Source organism: Scyliorhinus canicula, chromosome 1, assembly GCF_902713615.1.
Source record: "Scyliorhinus canicula chromosome 1, sScyCan1.1, whole genome shotgun sequence".
NCBI classification, from domain to species: Eukaryota; Metazoa; Chordata; class Chondrichthyes; order Carcharhiniformes; family Scyliorhinidae; genus Scyliorhinus; species Scyliorhinus canicula.
Genome location: NC_052146.1, coordinates 133776765 through 133797221, shown reverse-complemented (window position 1 = coordinate 133797221; position 20457 = coordinate 133776765). Strand labels below are relative to the sequence as shown.

Below are 20457 nucleotides of genomic sequence, written 5' to 3'. Positions count from 1 at the left end.
GCTCTTAGTCCCTTATTACTGTCCTCCACCTTCAACACCTCGGGCCTCCTGAGCCGCAAGCTGGTTATTGTGCCTCAACAGAACCGCCTCCAGCCCCTTCAACAACTCCCCATGCTCTTCACCATTTCCGACATCCTTCCAATCGCTTCCTTTATTAGGGACCCACAAACCCTCCACCGGCTGCTTAAACCTCCAGCATTCCCCTCCAGTGCCACTCAAAATGTTTACTGAACTGCTTCTCACACTCAGCCACCATCACCTCCGCCAGCACATCCACTGTTAATCAAGCAGGTCCACCTGGAGAGCAAACCTCTGCCATCTTTTCTCCCACAGCACTCCTGACTGAACTCAACCCTGCCGGCGGACTTACGCTCGCAACTTTCTTCAAAGTATTCCTTCTTCGGCTCTTAGACATCATCTCGTAACCAACTTTCAATTGGGGCAGGCTTCCCTTCCTCCCCAAAAAACAGTGAAAAAGGCCAAAAAGCCAGGCCTTTGGCGGGAGCTACCCAACGTGTGACCTCCTCCTACATAGCATCACCGGGACTCATGCCCCTCATAATTTTAAACATCTCAATCAGTCTCCTATGCTCCAAGGAAAACAACCCAGTCTATCCAATCTCTCTTCATAGCTAAAACTCTCCAACCCAGGCAACATCCTGGTAAATCTCCTCTGCACCCTTTCAAGTGCTGTCACATCCCTCCGATAATGTGGATTCTAGGACTGCAAACTGTGCAGCTGTGGCCTAACCAACATTTTATACAGTTACAGCACAGCCTCCCTGCTCTTCAACTCAGCCTCGGCTAATAAAGGCAAGTATACCATATGCCTTCTTAACCACTTTATCCACCGACTCTGCTACCTTAAGGGATCGGTGTAGATGCACACCAAGGTTCCTCTGATCATCAGTACTTCCCAGGGTCCTGCCGTTTATCATGTATTCCCTTGCCTTGTTTGTCCTGCCCAAGTGCATCACCTTACACTTATCCGGATTGAATTCCATTTATCACTGGCCAGCCCATCTTTATCCCCTGTAACTGAAGGCTACCTTCCTCACTATTTACCACCCCACCAATGTTTGTAACATGCACAAATGTACTGAACAACTCTCCTACATTCATGTCTATATCATTTTTATAAACCACAAACAGCAAGGGCCAAAACATTGACCCTTGCGGGACCCCACTGGACACAGGCTTTTAGTCAGAAAGAACACCCCTCGACCATCACCCTCTGCTTCCTGCCACACAACCAATTTTGGATCCAATTTGCCGAATGTCCTTGGATCCCATGGGCTCCTACCTTCGCTATCAGTCTCCCGCCTTCCCTATCAGTCTCCCATGTGGGACCTTATCAAAAGCCTTGCTGAATCCCAAGTAGACCAGTCAAATCTCTTTTGCTCATCTACACACCTGGTCACCTCTTCCAAAAGGGCAGCACGGTAGCATTGTTGTCAGCACAATCGCTTCACAGCTCCAGGGTCCCAGGTTCGATTCCGGCTTGGGTCACTGTCTGTGCGGAGTCTGCACATCCTCCCCGTGTGTGCGTGGGTTTCCTCCGGGTGCTCCGGTTTCCTCCCACAGTCCAAAGATGTGCAAGTTAGGTGGATTGGACATGATAAATTGCCCTTAGTGTCCAAAATTGCCCTTAGTGTTGGGTGGGGTTACTGGGTTATGGGGATAGGGTAGAGGTGTTAACCTTGGGTAGGGTGCTCTTTCCAAGAGCCGGTGCAGACTCGATGGGCCGAATGGCCTCCTTCTGCACTGTAAATTCTATGATTAAAAAAAACTCAACCAAGTTGGTCAGACATGACCTGCCCTTAACAAAGATTTAATTCTGTCCCTCAGAACTGCTTCCAATTATTTCCCCACCACCGAGTTAGACTGACTGGCCTTGTTCTACCATTGTTCTTCCCCGGCCAGTGCTATATCTGTAGTGTAAATACATTTTAGATCGGCCGTATAACGGGAGAAGAATGTTGTCTTATTATTTCAATGGGACATTGAGTACCGCAATGCCGTTTCTGTGTTGCATTTCCTGGATAAGGATGGCGGATGTGCAAGTGCCCTATCTCTTTCACACTGCCGTCCTGCCATGTGACCTGAACCGCTTCCCACACGCGGGTGGGGGGCGGGGTACCGGGGAGGGGCGGTGCCTGGTGGGGTGCGGCGCGGGGCATCGGGGGGGGGGGCGGCGCCTGCCGGGAGGCGGGGCGGCGCCTGCCGGGGGGCGGGGGGGGCGGGGCGGGGCGGCGCCTGCCGGGGGGCGGGGCGGCGCCTGCCGGGGGGCGGGGCGGCGCCTGCCGGGGGGCGGGGCGGGGCCTGCCGGGGGGCGGGGCGGCGCCTGCCGGGGGGCGGGGCGGCGCCTGCCGGGAGGCGTGGCAGCTTGCGGCCACTCACCGCACGACAGTTGTGCAAATACATTTTGCGGCGGTATCAGCAGGCTGGATTCAAGATGTCTGGGCACGGGCACGGGCAGTGTCAATGCGAGGGGCACCAGGAGCCTGCCGAGAGAGGCCTGGAGTACGGCCTGTTTCGGAAGATCGACCTGGAGAGGCTGGAGTGTCTGAACGAGGCGAGTGAGGGCTCCGGCAAACTGGTCTTCAAGCCGTGGGAGGAGAGACAGGACCGGACCAAGGTGCGGTGTCAGGGGACGCTTGTCCTCATTCAAGCTTACACGGCGGGGGAGACAGGCCTCAAATACCGACCTCACTTAGAGTTACAGGGATACATGTTACCCGGTGTAAATTACTGACTGCAATGTAAAGCCAGAGGCACGGGCCTGGAATCAAGTTTAGAGATTCGCAGCGAATCCTGTTATTCAGGATAAAACAACGGAACCTCCGATGTATTTTGCAGAAGAATCATTCCCGAGAAGAGACCGTGGGGGTGCCATCTGATCGCCATCACACCATTGGACCACCAGAGCAGACCTTAACTCGATAATTTAGGCTATTTGCCAAAAAGAATCATTGGTTGAATGAATGCCATTGTGTCCACACGTGTGTTCTGTTGTTGGGGTTGTCATGTTGTCTGCAGCTCTACAACTGGAGAGAATTGGCTATAGTTATACGTTTAAGAATCATACCGATAAGTCAGGTCATTGCTTGACTTGTCTGCAGGACAGCACACTCAGTTTTGGCACCAGTCCCCAGATTTTAAGTTTTAAAAGCGTTTATAGGGTTAGTTGGGTTAGTATGCCAGTGCCATGTCCCAATGCGATACCTTGGTTGCAGCTCAGTGGTCTATTGTTTTTTTTAGTTATTTGTAGTAATTTCATATAATTAAATTACAGCAGTAGAGATGTAAATCCTGAAAGGTAGTTTTTGTAGATCTCCAATGGTTAGTTCACTAGCAGTGCTGATGAATGCTAAGCAGTTGTATCTTCAGACAAGAAAATGAAAAAAGCAACAACCAAGATTTACATCTGGGAAACAAACTGCCCAGAAATTTTGTAGACCTCATTGAGGACTGTACTTTCATCTTAGAGTCTCGGCAGTTACACAGAGACACTGGAAAATGATTTTGCATAGAATTTACAGTGCAGAAGGAGGACATTCGGCCCATCAAGTCTGCACCGGCTCTTGGAAAGAGCACCCTACCCCCTACCCAAGGTCAACACCTCCACCCTATCCCCATAACTCAGTAACCCCACCCAACACTAAGGGCAATTTTGGACACTAAGGGCAATTTATCATGGCCAATCCACCTAGCCCGCACATCTTTGGACTGTGGGAGGAAACCGGAGCACCCGGAGGAAACCCACGCACACACGGGGAGGATGTGCAGACTCCGCACAGACAGTGACCCAAGCCGGAATTGAACCTGGGACCCTGGAGCTGTGAATCGAATGTGCTATCCACAATGCTTCCGTGCTGCCCCTAAATTTTAATTTTCAGTTGCTGCAAAATAATTCTTGGTGATCAATGCTATCTTAAATTTGCTGAGTGCAATTATGTAAAATCAGTGACAAACTGCACCTGATTATGGTGTCTTGTTTTAATCTAATTCTGCAGATCTGCTAGGCAAAGATACCTGCTTATTTAATTTCATGTCTAGATGAGGACTATTTTGGTGTAAGTAGGATAAAAATTAAATGGACCAGGAAAGATGCAAAACTTAATAAAGTACCAAATTTAGTACCATACACATTGTGTTTGAAGAAATACAGGAAATAGTCAATTAGCCATGAGGGAATATTGGATCCAGAAAAATTTGAACAAATGGCTCAATGTAACTGAATGAAAATAAACCGTACCAACGTCTGATGTGTTTTGTAACTTTTCTATTGCAGTTTGTAGAAAGTGATGATGATGAGGAGCTACTCTTTAATATTCCGTAAGTACTATTTTTTTTAAAAACCCTCTAAATGTTGTTTCACCACCTCATTGAAACACATATGTATATAGTTAAAGTATTTTGACAGGCATTTTTATGCTATCAAATATAAGAGATCCACAGGATAATAATGAATAGGTGCTAAACTTTCGATAAGTCGAATAGAAAAATATTAATCTTGCTGAATTTATGTCAGAAATTTGAAGGTACAAATGAATCTCTGATTTCTCAAACTGCACAACTGTAGGCAATCTGGGTGAAAGCTTTGCTAATGCTGCTGTGAAAGAATCTAGGATATTTGTGACAGTGCTACAGATACAATTTTTGTTCTGGTCTTTTATTGCTCCCTGCAAGTACATAGAAGTACTGGCACATAGAAGTGACAATATGGAATGAGGCCATTAGGCAGTGTCAGCCTTGATCTTCTACCTCATAAATAGTTCTAAACTTATTTACTCATAATGTTTCAGTAATTCTTTAACTCATTTTTCTTCTTCCAATCCAACCTAACCTGGAGTGTTGGCATGGATTATTCAATTTAGCAAGTGATTTCACTCTTGTAACTCTCTGCGAAGAGACATTTTTTTCCTGTCCACTATAATTGATGTTTAATGTTTTAACTATGATCTCATGGTCTTGAAACCGCATTACTTCATAACCATTTCTGTCAATTCATCCCACAGTCTGCAATGTTCTAGTGTAAAAAGGCCCAATTTTTCAAGCTTTTCTTTATATTTGTATTTCTTCATATCAGAGCACCAGCCTCATGAATCTTAATTATTCACTTTCTAAGATTTCATTATTTTTCTTGTAAATATGGAGCTCAATATGGCACACATTTTTCCTTAACTGAGGCCTTGATAAGATTTTAAAAGGTCCATTATTATCTTTTGGCTTTTGGATTCCATGCCTCCTTGTTTTAAAAAAAAATTAGATTAGAATTCTATAACTGTTGTTCACTGAAACATACGTTGTCTGCCACTTGGTGTCACTATTAAACTTCATAGGACTATAGCTTAAAAATAAACCCTTAATCCGTAGTTATACAAATGCTTCTTGTGGTTTCATTGGCTGGATTTTGTGGGGCCGAAGGGGGTTTCGCCTACCGGTCAGAGAACCTGTGGGGAGCCCCCATCAGTTTCCTTGGAGATCCAACAAAATCAAGTGCTCTTCAGGCACTGGGGGGGGGGGGGGGGGGGGGAGGGGAAAGAGATGCAATAGTGCTCACAGGCAAGAGCAGGGAATGCCTTTCAGCGGTTCCTCCCCTTCCCGATGTCAGATCCCTCAATTGAGCATAGGGCTCCTAATAACGAGGGACCCCCACCCCCAGAGCCACTGGCAAAGCCCTGCAGGGTTTGCTGGATGGCCTTTTAAAGGTGCAGGAAAGCTGTATGGCTTCCCTTAAATCCCTGAGGCACCACTAACTTGTAGTGGTCTCGGGGATAATGGGTATCAATTGGCTCATTAATAAGTCTAATTGACATCCCCATCCCACCGGCTGGGGATTCCACATCAGTTCCTCCTGCCCTCTATCTTAAAATGGGGGGAGATTCTCCTGTGATTAAGTGGGGCAGGCTGCCTTGATTCTCACTGCATTAAATCCAGCCCAATGGCCACAAGAAAGGTCTGACCAGTTCATGAAGCTGTACAGAATGCAGAAGCTAAATTGGAGCCCGAGTCTTATTGCCAGCTTTTGTTGCACACAATACATATACCGTAATTTGCATTTCTCCACATCGGGATTTACAATGCATTGAACTGAAGAAAACTAGATAAAATTAGAATATGGGACTTGTTGAATTGTGGGAAAGGTTTGGAGAGGGCTCTGAAAATAGCAAGGGTGTGATTTATGGACTGAGTTCCAGAGGGCCGAAATGAGTAAAGGATAGGGCACCAGTCGGGAGATCAAAGGGTGCATGTAGGAATGTGAGGCTGAACTTGCACGCCAAGTGATGGATCTGAGATTTGGTTCAGATTCAGTTTTTTAGAAACATTCCTGTTTGCTTAAAGTGAGTTATGGAGACCTGCTGCATACCTATATATACCAGAATAAAGTCCTAGGTCTGCTGAACTTTTCTGTGATGATAATTACTCTCCATCTTGTTACAGTTTCACAGGCAATGTGAAGCTGAAAGGAATAATAATAATGGGGGGAGATGATGACACCCATCCATCAGAAATGAGACTGTAAGTGCAAAAATATTTTATTATTTTAAGCTACATAACATCATCACTAAAACATATCAGTTCATTAAAAATGGAACTGCATTTAACTGTGGAAAAGATTCACCTTTTGCTTTTGTTAAGATGGTTCTAGTTGAGTGACATATGTATACATGTCTTTGGACTGCTAATCATTGAATACATTTCTTTCTACTATAAAACTACATTTTTTGCTACTTTATTAAATTGTTGAATGTTCTAAAAATGATGGTTAGCCTAACTAAAATTACCTCAGCCTTTACAGAAATGCAATCCCAGTAAATCAATGGGATTGAATTTGTTTGTGTCCTGTGATTGCTAATGAACACTATATTTTCAAAGCACTAACTTGGGCTGTTGTGTGGATTGAAGATGGCAGATCTGAATAATTTACATGACTGGTACACCACTGAATCACTAAAGCGTATTCAACATTCTATGTCACCACAAAAATGCTTCATACTTAACGAATGACTGAGGTTTTAGGTACACAAGAAACCATTCAACCCATCAAGGCAAGCCCTTCCACGGATCATTTATTTTGCCATAGACTCATAGAATATCTACAGTGCAGAAGGAGATCACTTGGCCCATCAAGTCTGCACTGACGCTTCAAATGAGCCCACTCCCTCCTATCCTTGTAACCCCATAACCTAACCTGCATATTCCTGGACACTAATGGGCAATTTAGCAGAGCCAATCCACCAAACCTGCACATCTTTGGACTGTGGGAGGAAACCGGAGCATCCAGAGGAAACTCGCATAGACACGAGGAGAAAGTGTAAACTCCACACAGAAAGGCCAGAATTAAATCTGGGTCCCTGGCGCTGTGAGGCAGCAGTGCTAGCTGCCCCATGACTCTGCACCTTATTTTCCTGCAGGAGGTTCCATATAAAAATACTTGCTTGATCCCAAAGAAACATTCTTGGGTTGTTGGCAACCCTGAAAGGGCCCCAATTATTTACCATCATTTGTTGTTCTGAGAAGGTGATGGTGAACCATCTACACGAATTGTGACCATCCTCTGCTGATGACAATCATATGTGAGGAGGGGATCCTTGGGTATCACAGTGGCAGAAGGGTGGTTTGGGGCTATTGGAGTTATGAAGAGGGTCCTTGAATGAGAGAGTATTGCAAGGAGTTTCTGAAGTGCCACTGGGTAATATACTGTGTTCACAACCATGATTTGGAAATTGGCTATGTGTTTAAAATATTTGCATTATGTTCACTATTTTAAAAGAATCTGGATGGGAGAGGTGGCAAATGGGGAGGAGGAGAGCAGGTACGGTCAGGGGCCAGGGATATGAGCAGTGAAATAAGAAAGGAGGGAGGAAAATAAAGATTATTTATTAAATCTGTATAGACCCAGACAATTCAATAACAGGCTTTTACAATACAGAGCCAGAAAAATTTCCAAAAAGCGCACACTGAATGTATACAGTAAATTTTGCAAGTTGTAGCATATGTGCAACATATATCTTCATGTAACCTTCCTCAGCTCAGTGAGCACTTTAACTTGAAACACTTTCTTCAGTCTAGGATAAAATTCCCTATTTTGTTCTTCAATATAAACGTAGTTCTTGGTTATGAGCAGAAACGTGGGATGAGCTATCATGTTGGAGTGTCTGGCAGGACAGGCTGTCTGGTTGCAGTGTTTGCGGCGGTGGAAGTAGGAAGAGGAGGTCTGTTCAGGGCAGCCAGTGATACAGTGGAATGGGGTAAATTGTACATGCATTGTGGCAAGACTAGCTTGACTTTCTTGAATGTTAGTTCGGATGGAAAATATAGTCAGTAACCTCTTTGGAATTGTCTACCCCAAGGGTTGTGAATACTCCATTGTTGAATAAATGTATGCTGAGATAGACAAATAATTGGCCCCTCAGGGAATCCAAGGATATGGTAGTGGCAAGAAAGTGGAGTTGAAGCTGCTGTTCAGCCAGGGTTGTATTGAGTGGCAGAATAGGTTTGGTATGCTATGTGGTCTACTCCTCTTATTTTTTATGTTCTTGTGTTCCAAAAACTTGAAATTGTCAGCCACAGTTGAGAACATTTTGTCTGTGTTGTATTCAGTGAAGATTATAATAGAGCTACAAATAATTGTGTTCTCGTGCTTTGCAGCAAACATTTTGCCAACTGATTGTAGCACATTGATTAATATGGTAAGTTATAGGCGTAAAATGAAGGAAGCTAGCTTGTGGCCTTTTAAGAATATGGAAGAGGTGTTACAACCACCCACATGGGGATGGTTAAAATATGACTCCCCTCTGATACCACCCCAAGTCTGACTGGAGCAGGGTTTTCTTGAAGGATGTGATGTGGAAGGATGAAATAATTTTACATTGTCTTGTTTAACCATTTGCCTACTGATTGCAAAGTAACAAATCTGACCGACTTTGAGGTTTAAAACAAAAAGGGGTTTGTTTTTATAGAATTAAAAGCCCACCGAGTTGGAGATAGCAAAATATTGAAAAAGGTAAATCTGCGCTTCTCACACTTTTGGGACCCACATTCTCTCGCACACACACATGCAAAATTTACAAGTTATACTGTAGGTAGTTGCTTTCTTAGCCAAATTAAGGTTTGCTGCTAAAAGGTAAGAAACTTGAGAGTTCGTTGTTTGAGTCATTGGCTGTGGCAGAATTTTTTTCCAAGTTTCTTTTAGATTTCAAGAGTTGAGTTGAAGTTCCTGTGATTAGAGTTGCTGGAGACAATTACTTTTTAATCCGTAACCGTCTTTTCCAAAAGTCAATTAGCTTTGTACCCGAGGTTCATTTTGATGGAAGATTCACTATCTCTGCACTAGATTTTTAAATTGTAAGGGATAGGATCTTGTCTTTGGAGAGGAGAGAAGGGAGATCCTCACTGATTCATTGGCAGTTTTTCAGGACTCCTGACCACTAATTGCAACTTCCTTGCTGTAGTAAAGAGATTACAAAATGGTTTCTTCAGTGGCCCCTTCTGTAATGTTCCTGCCATTAACCTCTGATTGTTTCATTATCCATCTTGATGAGATGGGAAGACATATCTCCATATAAACAGTGTGCTAGCAGACTTTTTGACTCCGTTGGCGAGGCAGTCTTACAGAAATGTAAATATAAGATCTGGTACATTTTTCACTAAATCCTTTCAAAGTAGTTCTTGATGTCCTTAGGTGTAAAATTCAATTAAGGTATAGGGCACGTTTGAATTTTAATTCACAGGGGAACTTTCCAAAAGCTGGTCAACTTGCAACACCAGATGACTTAGGCAGTCATCTTTAGTGAGTGTCTTCTTGTCTTAAAAAGTCTTTTTTCTTTTTAAACAGTTCAGTATATGTTTGGTCAGCCAGTGAAATTACAGATTAATGTCATTCATGCACAAGTCACATCATTATGACAGAAGGAAGAAAAATAAAGAAATAAAGTAATCTTAATGTTGCTTCTTAAAAAAATGCTTATAGACTTGTAGAATATTTGCAAATAATATATAATGTGCTAAGGAGCTTGGAGGAGAAATTTGGGCTGGTAAGGGGAAATGATTTTAGGTACCTACAGTTGCGGGACTTTGTTCGTAGACAGGTCCCATCTTTCCCACGCCTCCCGCCAATGGAGATCCTAGACAGAATAGTCTCTAGGGGGGAAGAAGGGGAGGGTAGAGCCTCTGGTATTTATAAGGTGTTTATGAGGGAGGGAGGGTCCCAGACGGAGGAACTGAAACTTAAATGGGAGGAGGAGCTAGGCGGGGAAATGGAGGACGGGCTGTGGGCAGAGGCCCTGAGTAGGGTAAATTCGACCGCGACATGTGCCAGGCTCGGGCTGATTCAATTTAAGGTCGTTCACCGGGCCCATATGACGGTGGCTCGAATGAGTAAATTCTTTGGGATAGAGGACAAATGCGCTAGGTGCGCGGGAGGACCAGCGAACCACGTTCACATGTTTTGGGCATGCCCTAAGCTGAGGGGGTACTGGGAGGGATTTGCGGGTGTCATGTCCAGGGTGCTAAAAACAAGGGTGGCGATGGGTCCAGGGGTGGCAATTTTTGGGGTTTCGGAAGACCCGGGAGTCCAGGGGGAGAAAGAGGCCGATGTTTTGGCCTTTGCTTCCCTGATAGCCCGGCGACGAATACTATTGGCGTGGAGGGACTCGAAGCCCCCGAAGACTGAGTTGTGGCTTGCGGACATGTCGAGTTTCCTGGGTATGGAAAAAATTAAGTTCGCCTTGAGGGGATCTGTACAGGGGTTCGCCCGGAGGTGGCAACCATTTATTGACTTCTTTGCGGGAGAGTGAGCGTCAGCAGGGGGTTGGGGGGGGGGGGTAGTAGAGTAGAGTAGAGTAGAGTAGAGTAGAGTAGAGTAGAGTAGAGTAGAGTAGAGTAGAGTAGAGTAGAGTAGAGTAGATAAAATGGCGGGTGGTACCGGTGGGAGAGGAGCGGGCTTGTGCAGTATGTTACGATTGAAGTGTTGAAAGTACATGGATGTTTGCACATTTTTGCCTTTTTTGCTTTCTTTTACAAAGCCAAAAACGACCTCAATAAAATTGTTTATTTAAAAAATATATATATGCTAATCAGTTCCTCTTTTTTTTCTCTTTCTTCCTTCTCCCCCCCCCCCCCCCCGAATCAGGTATAAGAACATCCCACATATGTCATTTGATGACACAGGTAGAGAACCTGATCAGGTGTTTCCACTTAGCCGAGATCTCACAGGGGAGCTGGAATATAACACAAAGTATGTCCATTTTTGTTGTATTTTTAAAAATAAAATAAAGGGGGTGAAATTGGTCTTCATCGCTAATTTGAAACGCTCTCAACAAATTGGCATTCCATCTTACACCAAGCCCCTTTTTTCTAATTGGGAACGGACAAGATGGCTACCAGTTCACAAGCATGTTTTGCATTAATGTTGAAGATCAATTCTCACTCCACCCCACCCCTAACTCCCAAAATATCATGAATTGATACCAATGTGGAACTGAAAATAAATGCTTGTTATTCAAAGTTAATAACTAATGGTCCACAGGAGAAATGAAAATGAAATGAAATGAAAATTGCTTATTGTCACGAGTAGGCTTCAATGAAGTTACTGTGAAAAGCCCCTAGTCGCCACATTCCGGCGCCTGTCCGGGGAGGCTGGTACGGGAATCGAACCGTGCTTCTGGCCTGCTTGGTCTGCTTTAAAAGCCAGCGATTTAGCCGAGTGAGCTAAACCAGCCCCTGAGAAGATTATTTACTAAAATTTGGCTGCGCACGTGTGTGCCTGTGTCCAGAGGCAATGCATCAACAAAGTGTACGGTGTTCACCTGAATCACAAAGCTACATTTGCAGCTAGTTGGCTGCCATCGAAGGTGGTCAAGGATGCATCACTTTACGAACGCTGAGTGTCCTAAACATTCCTATCTCTTTTATATTCTTCCTTGCAGGCCAGCCAAACAATTTTGCTATCATGCTCTGTGCAGACACTCACCAAATGCATTTGAAAATGAAATGAAATGAAAATGAAAATCGCTTATTGTCACGAGTAGGCTTCAATGAAGTTCCTGTGAAAAGTCGCTAGTCGCCACATTCCGGCACCTGTCCGGGGAGGCTGGTACGGGAATCGAACCGTGCTTCTGGCCTGCTTGGTCTGCTTTAAAAGCCAGCGATTTAGCTGAGTGAGCTAAACCAGCCCCATTATTTAATAATGTAATCAAAATAGCAAATTAGCCAAATGGTTAAATTATGCCTAGTTATTTTACATTTGAAAGAGCTATCAACTGATACCTTATTAGTATTTTAAAGTTTTACCACTCATTATAGTGCCCATTTTATAATTGAGCACTGTTACCTGCAGAAAATAGTACCTTGCATTACATGTACCCTAATTAGTAACCACAGCAGGTTAAATACTTTTTAATATTTCCACCTGTTTTTTCCCCTTTTTTTTAGAATAGCTCGTTTCTCCAGTGTTCACCATCTTTCCATTCACATCACCAAGAATTTTGGTGCAGAGACTACAAAAATTTATTACGTAGGATTGCGAGGGGAGTGGTCAGAGGTAAGTCTGGCGGAATGTTAAACAGCTTTGAAAAGTTCTGAACAATTCACTGGCATAGCAAATATTGATTTCACTTTGAAATTGACAGCCCTTGGAAAAGCACACAATATTTTCAGTGAAATGATGTGTAATTTCAGTAGGGCCTGTTGTATACATTGCACTCCAGGATTAAGTATGTAAGTCTCGTGATCAAATATAATATACTATGATATTTTCCATGTACGTGAGGAAATAATCCTGCTTCTTCATCTCTTGGAAATATGATTGGCAGTGAAAATTTCCCTTCCTCTCCTGATGTGATTTATATTTGGATTCATTTCCATGGCTTCCGTATCCTTCTAGTACCCTCATGACATGGTCATCTTTTAATAAGTGTAGACAGCATCAAAGTTGAGCCAGATCCTGGTGTCGCCTTAGGTCCATTTCTTCATATCCAACACTGAATAATAATCAACAATTAACTTTTTTTTAAAAACCTGGTTTGTTCTATTCCTTAGCCAGAGGTACTAAGACTAATTAGAACATCACTTCAGAGTGAGGGCGGTACGGTGGTGCAGTGGTTACCACTGCTGCCTCACACTGCCGAGGACCCAAGTTCGATCCAGGCCCTGGCTCACTGTCCATGTGGTGTTTGCACATTGTCCCCATGTCTGTGTGAGTCTCACTCCCACAACCCAAAGATGTGCAGGGTAGGTGGATTGGCCATGTTAAATTTCCCCTTAATTGGAAAAAAAAAATTGGGTACTCCAAATTTATATATTTTTTAAAATAACAAAAAAGAACATCACTTCAGATAAATTGCAAGCAAAGTAAGCATCTGACCTGAGAGCTTATGGCCTTGAAGGGCATTGTTTGGTGCGTTTAGTTATTCGGCAAATTTTCCACAATTTTACAATACACAACCACTCCAGACAAAAAAATTAAACAGTTCCCCCCTCAACAATCAACGGTAACCAACTCCCTAAAGTGCACGATGAACAAACCCCTACAATTGTATAACCCCTGATTCACCCCCTCAGTGCAAACCTCGCCTTCGCTGGGGTCAAAAACATCAGCGTGCCGTCCCGCCAGGCCGAGGCACAGGATAGAGAAGACCGACCTGTGAACAATCAGCAAGGCGAAGGCTAAAACATCCGCACCCGCCTCCTGCTCCGGCCGGTCCAACAGCTGAATATGGATCTCAAGGGACCGGGTTCCAAGTCTGCATGTAAAGACCCCCGAGATTGTACTAAACACCACCCTCCAAAACCTTTCCAGCTTTGGGCAGGACCAAAACATATGTACACAATTCGCAGGGTCCCTCCCACATCGCTCACAGACATCCTCCACCCCTTCGAACAAGCTGGCTCATCCTGGACTTTGTACGGTGTGCCCTGCACGCTATCTTCAGCTGTATTAGCTCCAACCTCGCACATGAAGTCGAGGCATTCACCCTCCTCAGCACCTCACACCACAATCGCTCTTTAAGTGCCACCCCAATTCTTCCTCCCACGCTGCCGTAACTCCCTCCACAGACACCCCATTCTTCTCCAGAATCCTCCCATAAATCGCAGAGACTACCCCTCCCCCAGGAACAGATCCTTCATTTCCTTGATCCCCATCTCGTGCCATTCCCGAAACCTCGCATCCACCCTCACCGTCTCGAACCCATGATTCTCCCTAATCGGCATCCCCTTTGGTCCGACCCCCAGCTTAAAATGCTGTCTAAACTGCCTCCAAATCTTCAACGTGGCCTCCACCACAGGATCTGCTGAATACTTCCCTGGGGCCGTCGGGAGCGGTGACGTGCCAGCGTCTGCAACCCCGACCCCTTACAAGAGCCCGCCTCCATGTTTGCCCACAGAGGCCCCGTCCCCCTCCTTGCTCCAGCCTGGCACCTTCTACATTTGCCACCCAACAATAATACAACTAGTTTAGGAGGCCTAACTCACTTTCTCTCCCCCCCCCCCCCCCCCCCCCCCCCACATGCCGGCTTCATCGCAGTAACACCCTCCTAATCCTGTCCCCCCCCCTCCCAATAAACAAACGTGGAGATCAACCTATCCGCCCCTCTGAAAAAAGACTGGGGTAAAAAGACCAACAGACATTGGAACAAAGCAGGAATCGTGGCAAAACATTCATTTCAACTGCCTGCACCTGGCCCGCCAACGACAGAAGGAGACTGTCCCACCTCAGTAAATCTGCCTTCACTCTCCCCACCAAACTAGTGAAATTAAACTGCCAGATTCCTACCCAGTCCTGGGCTACTTGCACTCCCAAATACCTAAAATGAGACACTACCAGCTGAAATGGCAGCCCCCAACCCCGCTCCTATTCCCGGCGGGGAGGCCACAAAAGACTCACTTTTATCCCTAAATTCAGTTTGTACCCCGAAAACATCCCAAAACTCTGGAGCAACCTCATTATACTCCGCACCAAGATGCTCGGCTCTGAAATATACAGCAAGAGATCATCTGCATATAGGGACACTCTGTGTTACAACGCCCCCCTCCCATTATCCTCTTCCACAACCCCGAGCTCCTCAGCACAATGGCCAAGGGCTTTATAGCCAATGCAAACAGAAGAGAGGACATGGGGCATCCATGCCTCATACCCCATGTAATACAAAAATACCCTGAATTCATGCTGTTTGTGTGCATGTTCACCATTGGCTCCTTGAACAGCAGCTGCACCCACACCACAACCTTCAGCCCAATCCCAAATATCTCCAATGCCGCCATCGAATAACTCCACTCCACCCGATCAAACTCCTTCTCTGCATCTAACGTCACCACCACCTTCGTCTCCCTTCCCTCTGTCGGAGAAAGCACCACATTGAGCAACCTCCTCCATATTCGAGAAGAACTGTCTTCCCTTTATGATCCCTGTCTGGTCCTCTCGATCACCTTTTGAGAGACATCTTTCCAAACTTCAACGCCAACAGCGTTGCCAGTATCTTGGCATCTACATTCAGCAGAGACATGGGCCTATATGACCCGCACTCAACCCGAACTTTGACCTTTTTTAACAACAGCGAGATTGAAGCCTGTCCCGGCTTCTTGTTTGCGGCAAGACACATCGTGGCCTCAGAATTCACACATCAACAGCGCCAACTTGACCTTCAATTGTTTTTATAAAATTCGACCGGGAACCCATCGGGTCCTGCTGCCTTCCCTGTCTGCATCCTCCCAATTGTCACCTTCACCTCCTGCTCTTCCAATCTTGCCCCCTAGCCTCTACCAACCTCAGACACTCCAACCCATCCAGAAACTCCCTCATCTCCCACTCCTCCTTCGATGGTTGCCACCTATACAGGTCCCTATAAAATTCCTTGAACATTTTATTAATCTGATCCGGAGCTACCACCAACACCCCCGCCTTGTACGCCACCCAAACTATTTCCCTTGCCGCGACCTACCTCTGAAGCTGACCGGTCAACATACGTCCTGCCTCCTCCCTATACTCATGGACAGCCCCCCTTGCCCTTCTCAACTGCCTTCCCATAGACAATAGGTCGAACCTCATCTGCAACTCCTTCCTCTTTGCCAGGAGACCCAGGTCCGGTTCCCCGTGTACCTCCCGTCTACCTCCAAAATCTCCTTTTTTTTAATCAGTCTGTCCAAAAACCAGAGACTCTAGCAGGAGCCATCCAACGTGTGACCTTCACCTACATGCTGCCACCGGAAGCTGCCTCTTGCAGACTTATTTTATTACTTTTTAACTAACCAGCAGTTCAGCTGATCAAGAAGAGAGCCCAGATAATAATCACTTATTGTCACAAGTAGTCTTCAAGCAAGTTACTGTGAAAAGCCCCTAGTCACCACATACTTGTTCGGGGAGGCTGGTTATGGGAATTGAACCTGCGCTGCTGGTCTTGTTCTGCATTACAAACCAGTTGTCTTAGCCCACTGTGCTAAACCAGCCCCTATGAGGAAACAAAAGGCCAGTAAATCCTGCATTTTCTTAGTCTGTTCTCGTCACCTGCAGCAAATACAGCAGCGATCGCGATGCCAGAGGGGGCTTCTGAGCCACAGGAGGTGATTTTTAAGACAGAGCTGACCAGCAGGGGGCAAACCACCCCTGATCCATGAGACGGTTGTAAAAAGGAAAGGACAAATGTTCATTTCCGTTTCTTGCTGTTGAACAGCAAGAACTTCCATTTAAATAACATCCCGGGACACGTCATGGGCATAAAACAACAAATGGATGCCAGGCCGAAGAAGGAGATTTTATCAGGAAAGGCCAAATGTTTGATTGTTAAAAAAAGTGGATTTTGAAGAGAGGCAAAAAAGGAGAGAGGTGGAGAGAATTTCATAATATGAGCATAACCATCTGGGCTGTCAAAGAACTGGCTTCTGGAGACGTTGTACACCAAGAAGTTACAGAGGTGGAAAGGGATGAGGCCGTGACCGAATTTAAACATATGAATGAGAATTTTAAATTTGAGGCGTTGAAGGATCAGAATGGATTCAGAGGGTTTATTTTGTTGGTGCAGGCTTGATGAGCCAAAGGGCCTGTTCTGTATTCTATGCAGAACTTGGCATTAGGTAGGATATGAGCAGCAGCTCTGGAGGAGCATGGTTAGAGAGGATGATAATTTTATTCTTTCTCTTTTTAATTAAAACAGCATTGCAGTCAGAACCATACTGCCTCCAACATTTTTAAGAATTAAAATCAGTTTTTTTTGGGAGAAGAGGTAGAAATTGGGTAAAATAGTGGCTTAACTCATCTTTTGATGCTTAAGCTTTAAATCTAAACCAGGTAGATGGAGGTGAAAGTTTTCTCCCGAAATTGTTTTAACTCAGTTCCTATTGGGTCTAGAGAACAAAACAGTCCCATAATTTTGCACTAAATTGATAGCATCATTTATTTATACAGAACAAGATATGGGTGCAAAATGAAAATATTACTTTGATGTATTAACCTTTTCTAAAAGCATATTACTTGGCCCAATTTTAAGTGGTTTCTCTGGAATGTAATCTGTGCTTTACCACAGAATCATTGAAAGTCGCACCGTTTTTGAAAATTTGTCTTCCATGTCACTGACAGTCCCTTGATGGACAGAAAAAAGCATGGGCGAGATTCAGTGACCCTGTTGCGCCCAGTGCGGATCTGGGCGTGCACGATCCCCGAATCAGGCTTTGCACCGGGCCAATCACGAGTCACCCGACTGGTCTGTTTGGTCATGATCCAGATCTGAATATTTAAATGAGCCTCATTTAAATATCTGGATGCCGGATTCACCCGATGCTTGGGAGATCTTGCCAGGGTGCCATTTACTACTTGTCCATACAAGAGTAGATCAGTGGGAAAGGCACCTGGAGGTGGGGGGTGGTGGTCTCCCAGGTCATTGGAGATCCCTTGGTGATTGGGGATAGGGCAGGGTGTTACCTGACAGTGCCACACAAGTCACCCTGGCAGTGTTAAGGTGCCCATGTGCCAGGCTGGCATTGACGGGGGTCATGCCCGGCGGGGGGAAGGGGGGTTGTTCCCAGAGGCCTCCCCATAATGGCTCCCCGATCAAAGAGGCAAGGAGCCATTCCTGCTCGCCAGCAGGAAATCTCTCGAGTGCAGCCTCGGTGGGGAGAAACTCACTGGGCCAAAAAACTCCGGCAAAGTGCTGTTGGATTGCAAGTTGTCTGTCAGCGGTGCAGCTGCCTAGAAACACTCCGCTAATCGTGCCGTTCAGTGGACTTTTAATTTTAGTCCAGTGAATCTCGCCCTATATTTTTAAACACAAAATTAAGAAAGTAATCCTCTGCTAGAATTGAGTGACAGAAAATCAAGCATACAAAATATTTAATTTCCTTTTTGTGACAGGGCCACAGACATGAAGTGACACTTTGTACATATGAAGCTTCTGCCAATCCTACAGATCACAAAATTGATCTCATCACTCCTCAGACACACTTCATTGCTTAAAATGTGACTTCTGATGATACAGTGTGCATAAAATGCAAACACTGCATTACCCTATCAAGAAGAATGCACTTCCAGAATACCAGGGTCTTCTACAGTAAATGCCCAGTGGAATAGACCGACACATTATCTAAGCTCCAAACAATTGTGACAACGGTATGGTGAACAGAAGATTAATAAGGAGGTAACATTGGAGTGTGCAGTTGCTGCTTTGATTCGTAAATGCTAATATCTTGATTTAAGGTGGCATTAAGGTAAATAGCATTTAATATTCTTGGCCTCAAAACATTTTCTATTAAAGTTAAATGCCTAATTTTATTTTACATTGACAATGTATAACACATATTTGACAATGAATGCTGAAAATGTGAGTCCTGTGTGCCTCTCAAAATCCACACATGAGAATAATCCATTGCTTGTGACATTGCTCTGCTCCTATTACCATCTGATTCTCAAGCAATAATATGGTCAATGAGAATAACCATTTCAAACCTATATTTTTCATTAATTATAAAATGGAAAATTATCTGTTCAAGGTTAACTGCACTGCTTTAAAAAGCATACAGTGATGTATAATCAAGATTACTAAAAGCGGTGAACTTGTGGTTGGAGATCTTATTGATTTTGTAATAGATGGGGACCGGGTTTCTTCAGAGTTCAGTAAATCCATAACAATGCTTTTTGAATATCACAAAAAGCATCAGTGCACTTGAAATTATTATGAAGAAGGACTTCTGTAACACTTAATCACGATCATCAGATCAGGAGCAGAGACAACGCAACCAATCTCTCTGAAATCGGCCCAAAATATATTGAGTTAACGAATGAAATGATCCAATAACATCGATATCAGACCGATGTAATCTGTTATCCATTCTTTCCCATATTTCCTACAAGTTGCTGCCTTTCCGTATACCTTTGTGCATCAGATTACATAACCATTGTGCCGTTTGAGTATCGATCAGGTGAATGGAGGTTTATTGTGCAGCTTGAAACTTATGTTAACATGGATGTAGTTTAAATTGATTGTATATTTTTGTTGATATATCCACTTTGCTTCAGCTTTTCAATTATATTTTTCGGATTTGGAACTTGCATTTTCTGATATCGTAAAAGCAACCATGGTTTTAAAAAGAAAACAAAATAAAACATGTTTGCTGTTATTGGACTGATGGTGTGATTCTCTCACCTCTTCTTGAAGGCTGCATTGCAAATTACTTGGTTAATGTTTGTGGTGAAGATTTTAAAAAATAAATGTATTTCATTAAAAAATAGCTGTATTACAATTAACCTTAAACACAAGCAACTGAATAGTGAATGGGCTGTCTTGATTACATGTCTTGAATGTGCAATAATGTGATGGAAATAAAATGTAAACTAAGGAAATGAATATAAATCCCTCCACCTGTTTATGTACACCTTGCTCACAATATGCCTCCATTACAGCCAACCTGAGACTGTCAAAATTATTTAAATCTTCTATAGTGCTCACTGGTCTTGAGGCACATTGGGTAATATCCCTGCTTCTGAGCCAGAAGCTCCAGGTTTGCATTACACCCCAGGAATTGAGGATGGTTAAGGAAGGTGTGTTCATAACGTGGTCAACTTGCAAATCTTTCCAAACACGCCAAAGGCTGGTGGTAAGAGAGGGAATGCTCCTGGTTGATGTGGAGTGGCACCCCTCAAGTAAAAGCCCCCGGCGATAGACTTAGTGATCTCTTCCAGGAATTACCTAGAAACAGACAAATGTCTGCCTTTGTGCATTAGGTCTGGGAAGAGAATTGGAATTGGAAATAGTTCTCATGAAGCTTGAATTGTGGCCTCCTTTTTTGGATTGCTACACAACTGACAATATTTCTGCTCACCGCCCATTAAGCCCATAGCAGGAAGGCGCCTCCTGCTTGATTAGATGCTGACTCGCCACTGGGGAGGATGCAAGATTCCTCCCACAGTTATTTAACATAGAAAAAGACCATTTGACCTATTGGGCCTATGCCTGCTCCTTGATC

General features: G+C 44.4%; 1 protein-coding gene across 1 annotated transcript; it reads left to right on the top strand.

The window, feature by feature from the left end:
* The first annotated feature begins 2408 nt into the window (after positions 1–2408).
* Positions 2409–19838, top strand: LOC119967639 (PITH domain-containing protein 1-like). Its single transcript, XM_038800435.1, has 6 exons — positions 2409–2638; positions 4295–4338; positions 6448–6525; positions 11141–11245; positions 12442–12550; positions 18350–19838. The coding sequence occupies exons 1-6, from the start codon at positions 2456–2458 to the stop codon at positions 18449–18451; spliced, it is 621 nt and encodes a 206-aa protein (XP_038656363.1). The 5' UTR covers positions 2409–2455; the 3' UTR covers positions 18452–19838.
* The last annotated feature ends 619 nt before the right edge of the window (positions 19839–20457 follow it).

Bases quoted from the DNA above. Each gene is read 5' to 3' on its own strand.
- LOC119967639 (XM_038800435.1), top strand. From the start codon at position 2,456: ATGTCTGGGCACGGGCACGGGCAGTGTCAATGCGAGGGGCACCAGGAG. The intron at 2,639-4,294 runs GTGCGGTGTCAG...TTTCTATTGCAG, and splicing joins AGAGACAGGACCGGACCAAG to TTTGTAGAAAGTGATGATGA. The intron at 11,246-12,441 runs GTATGTCCATTT...CCTTTTTTTTAG, and splicing joins GAGCTGGAATATAACACAAA to AATAGCTCGTTTCTCCAGTG.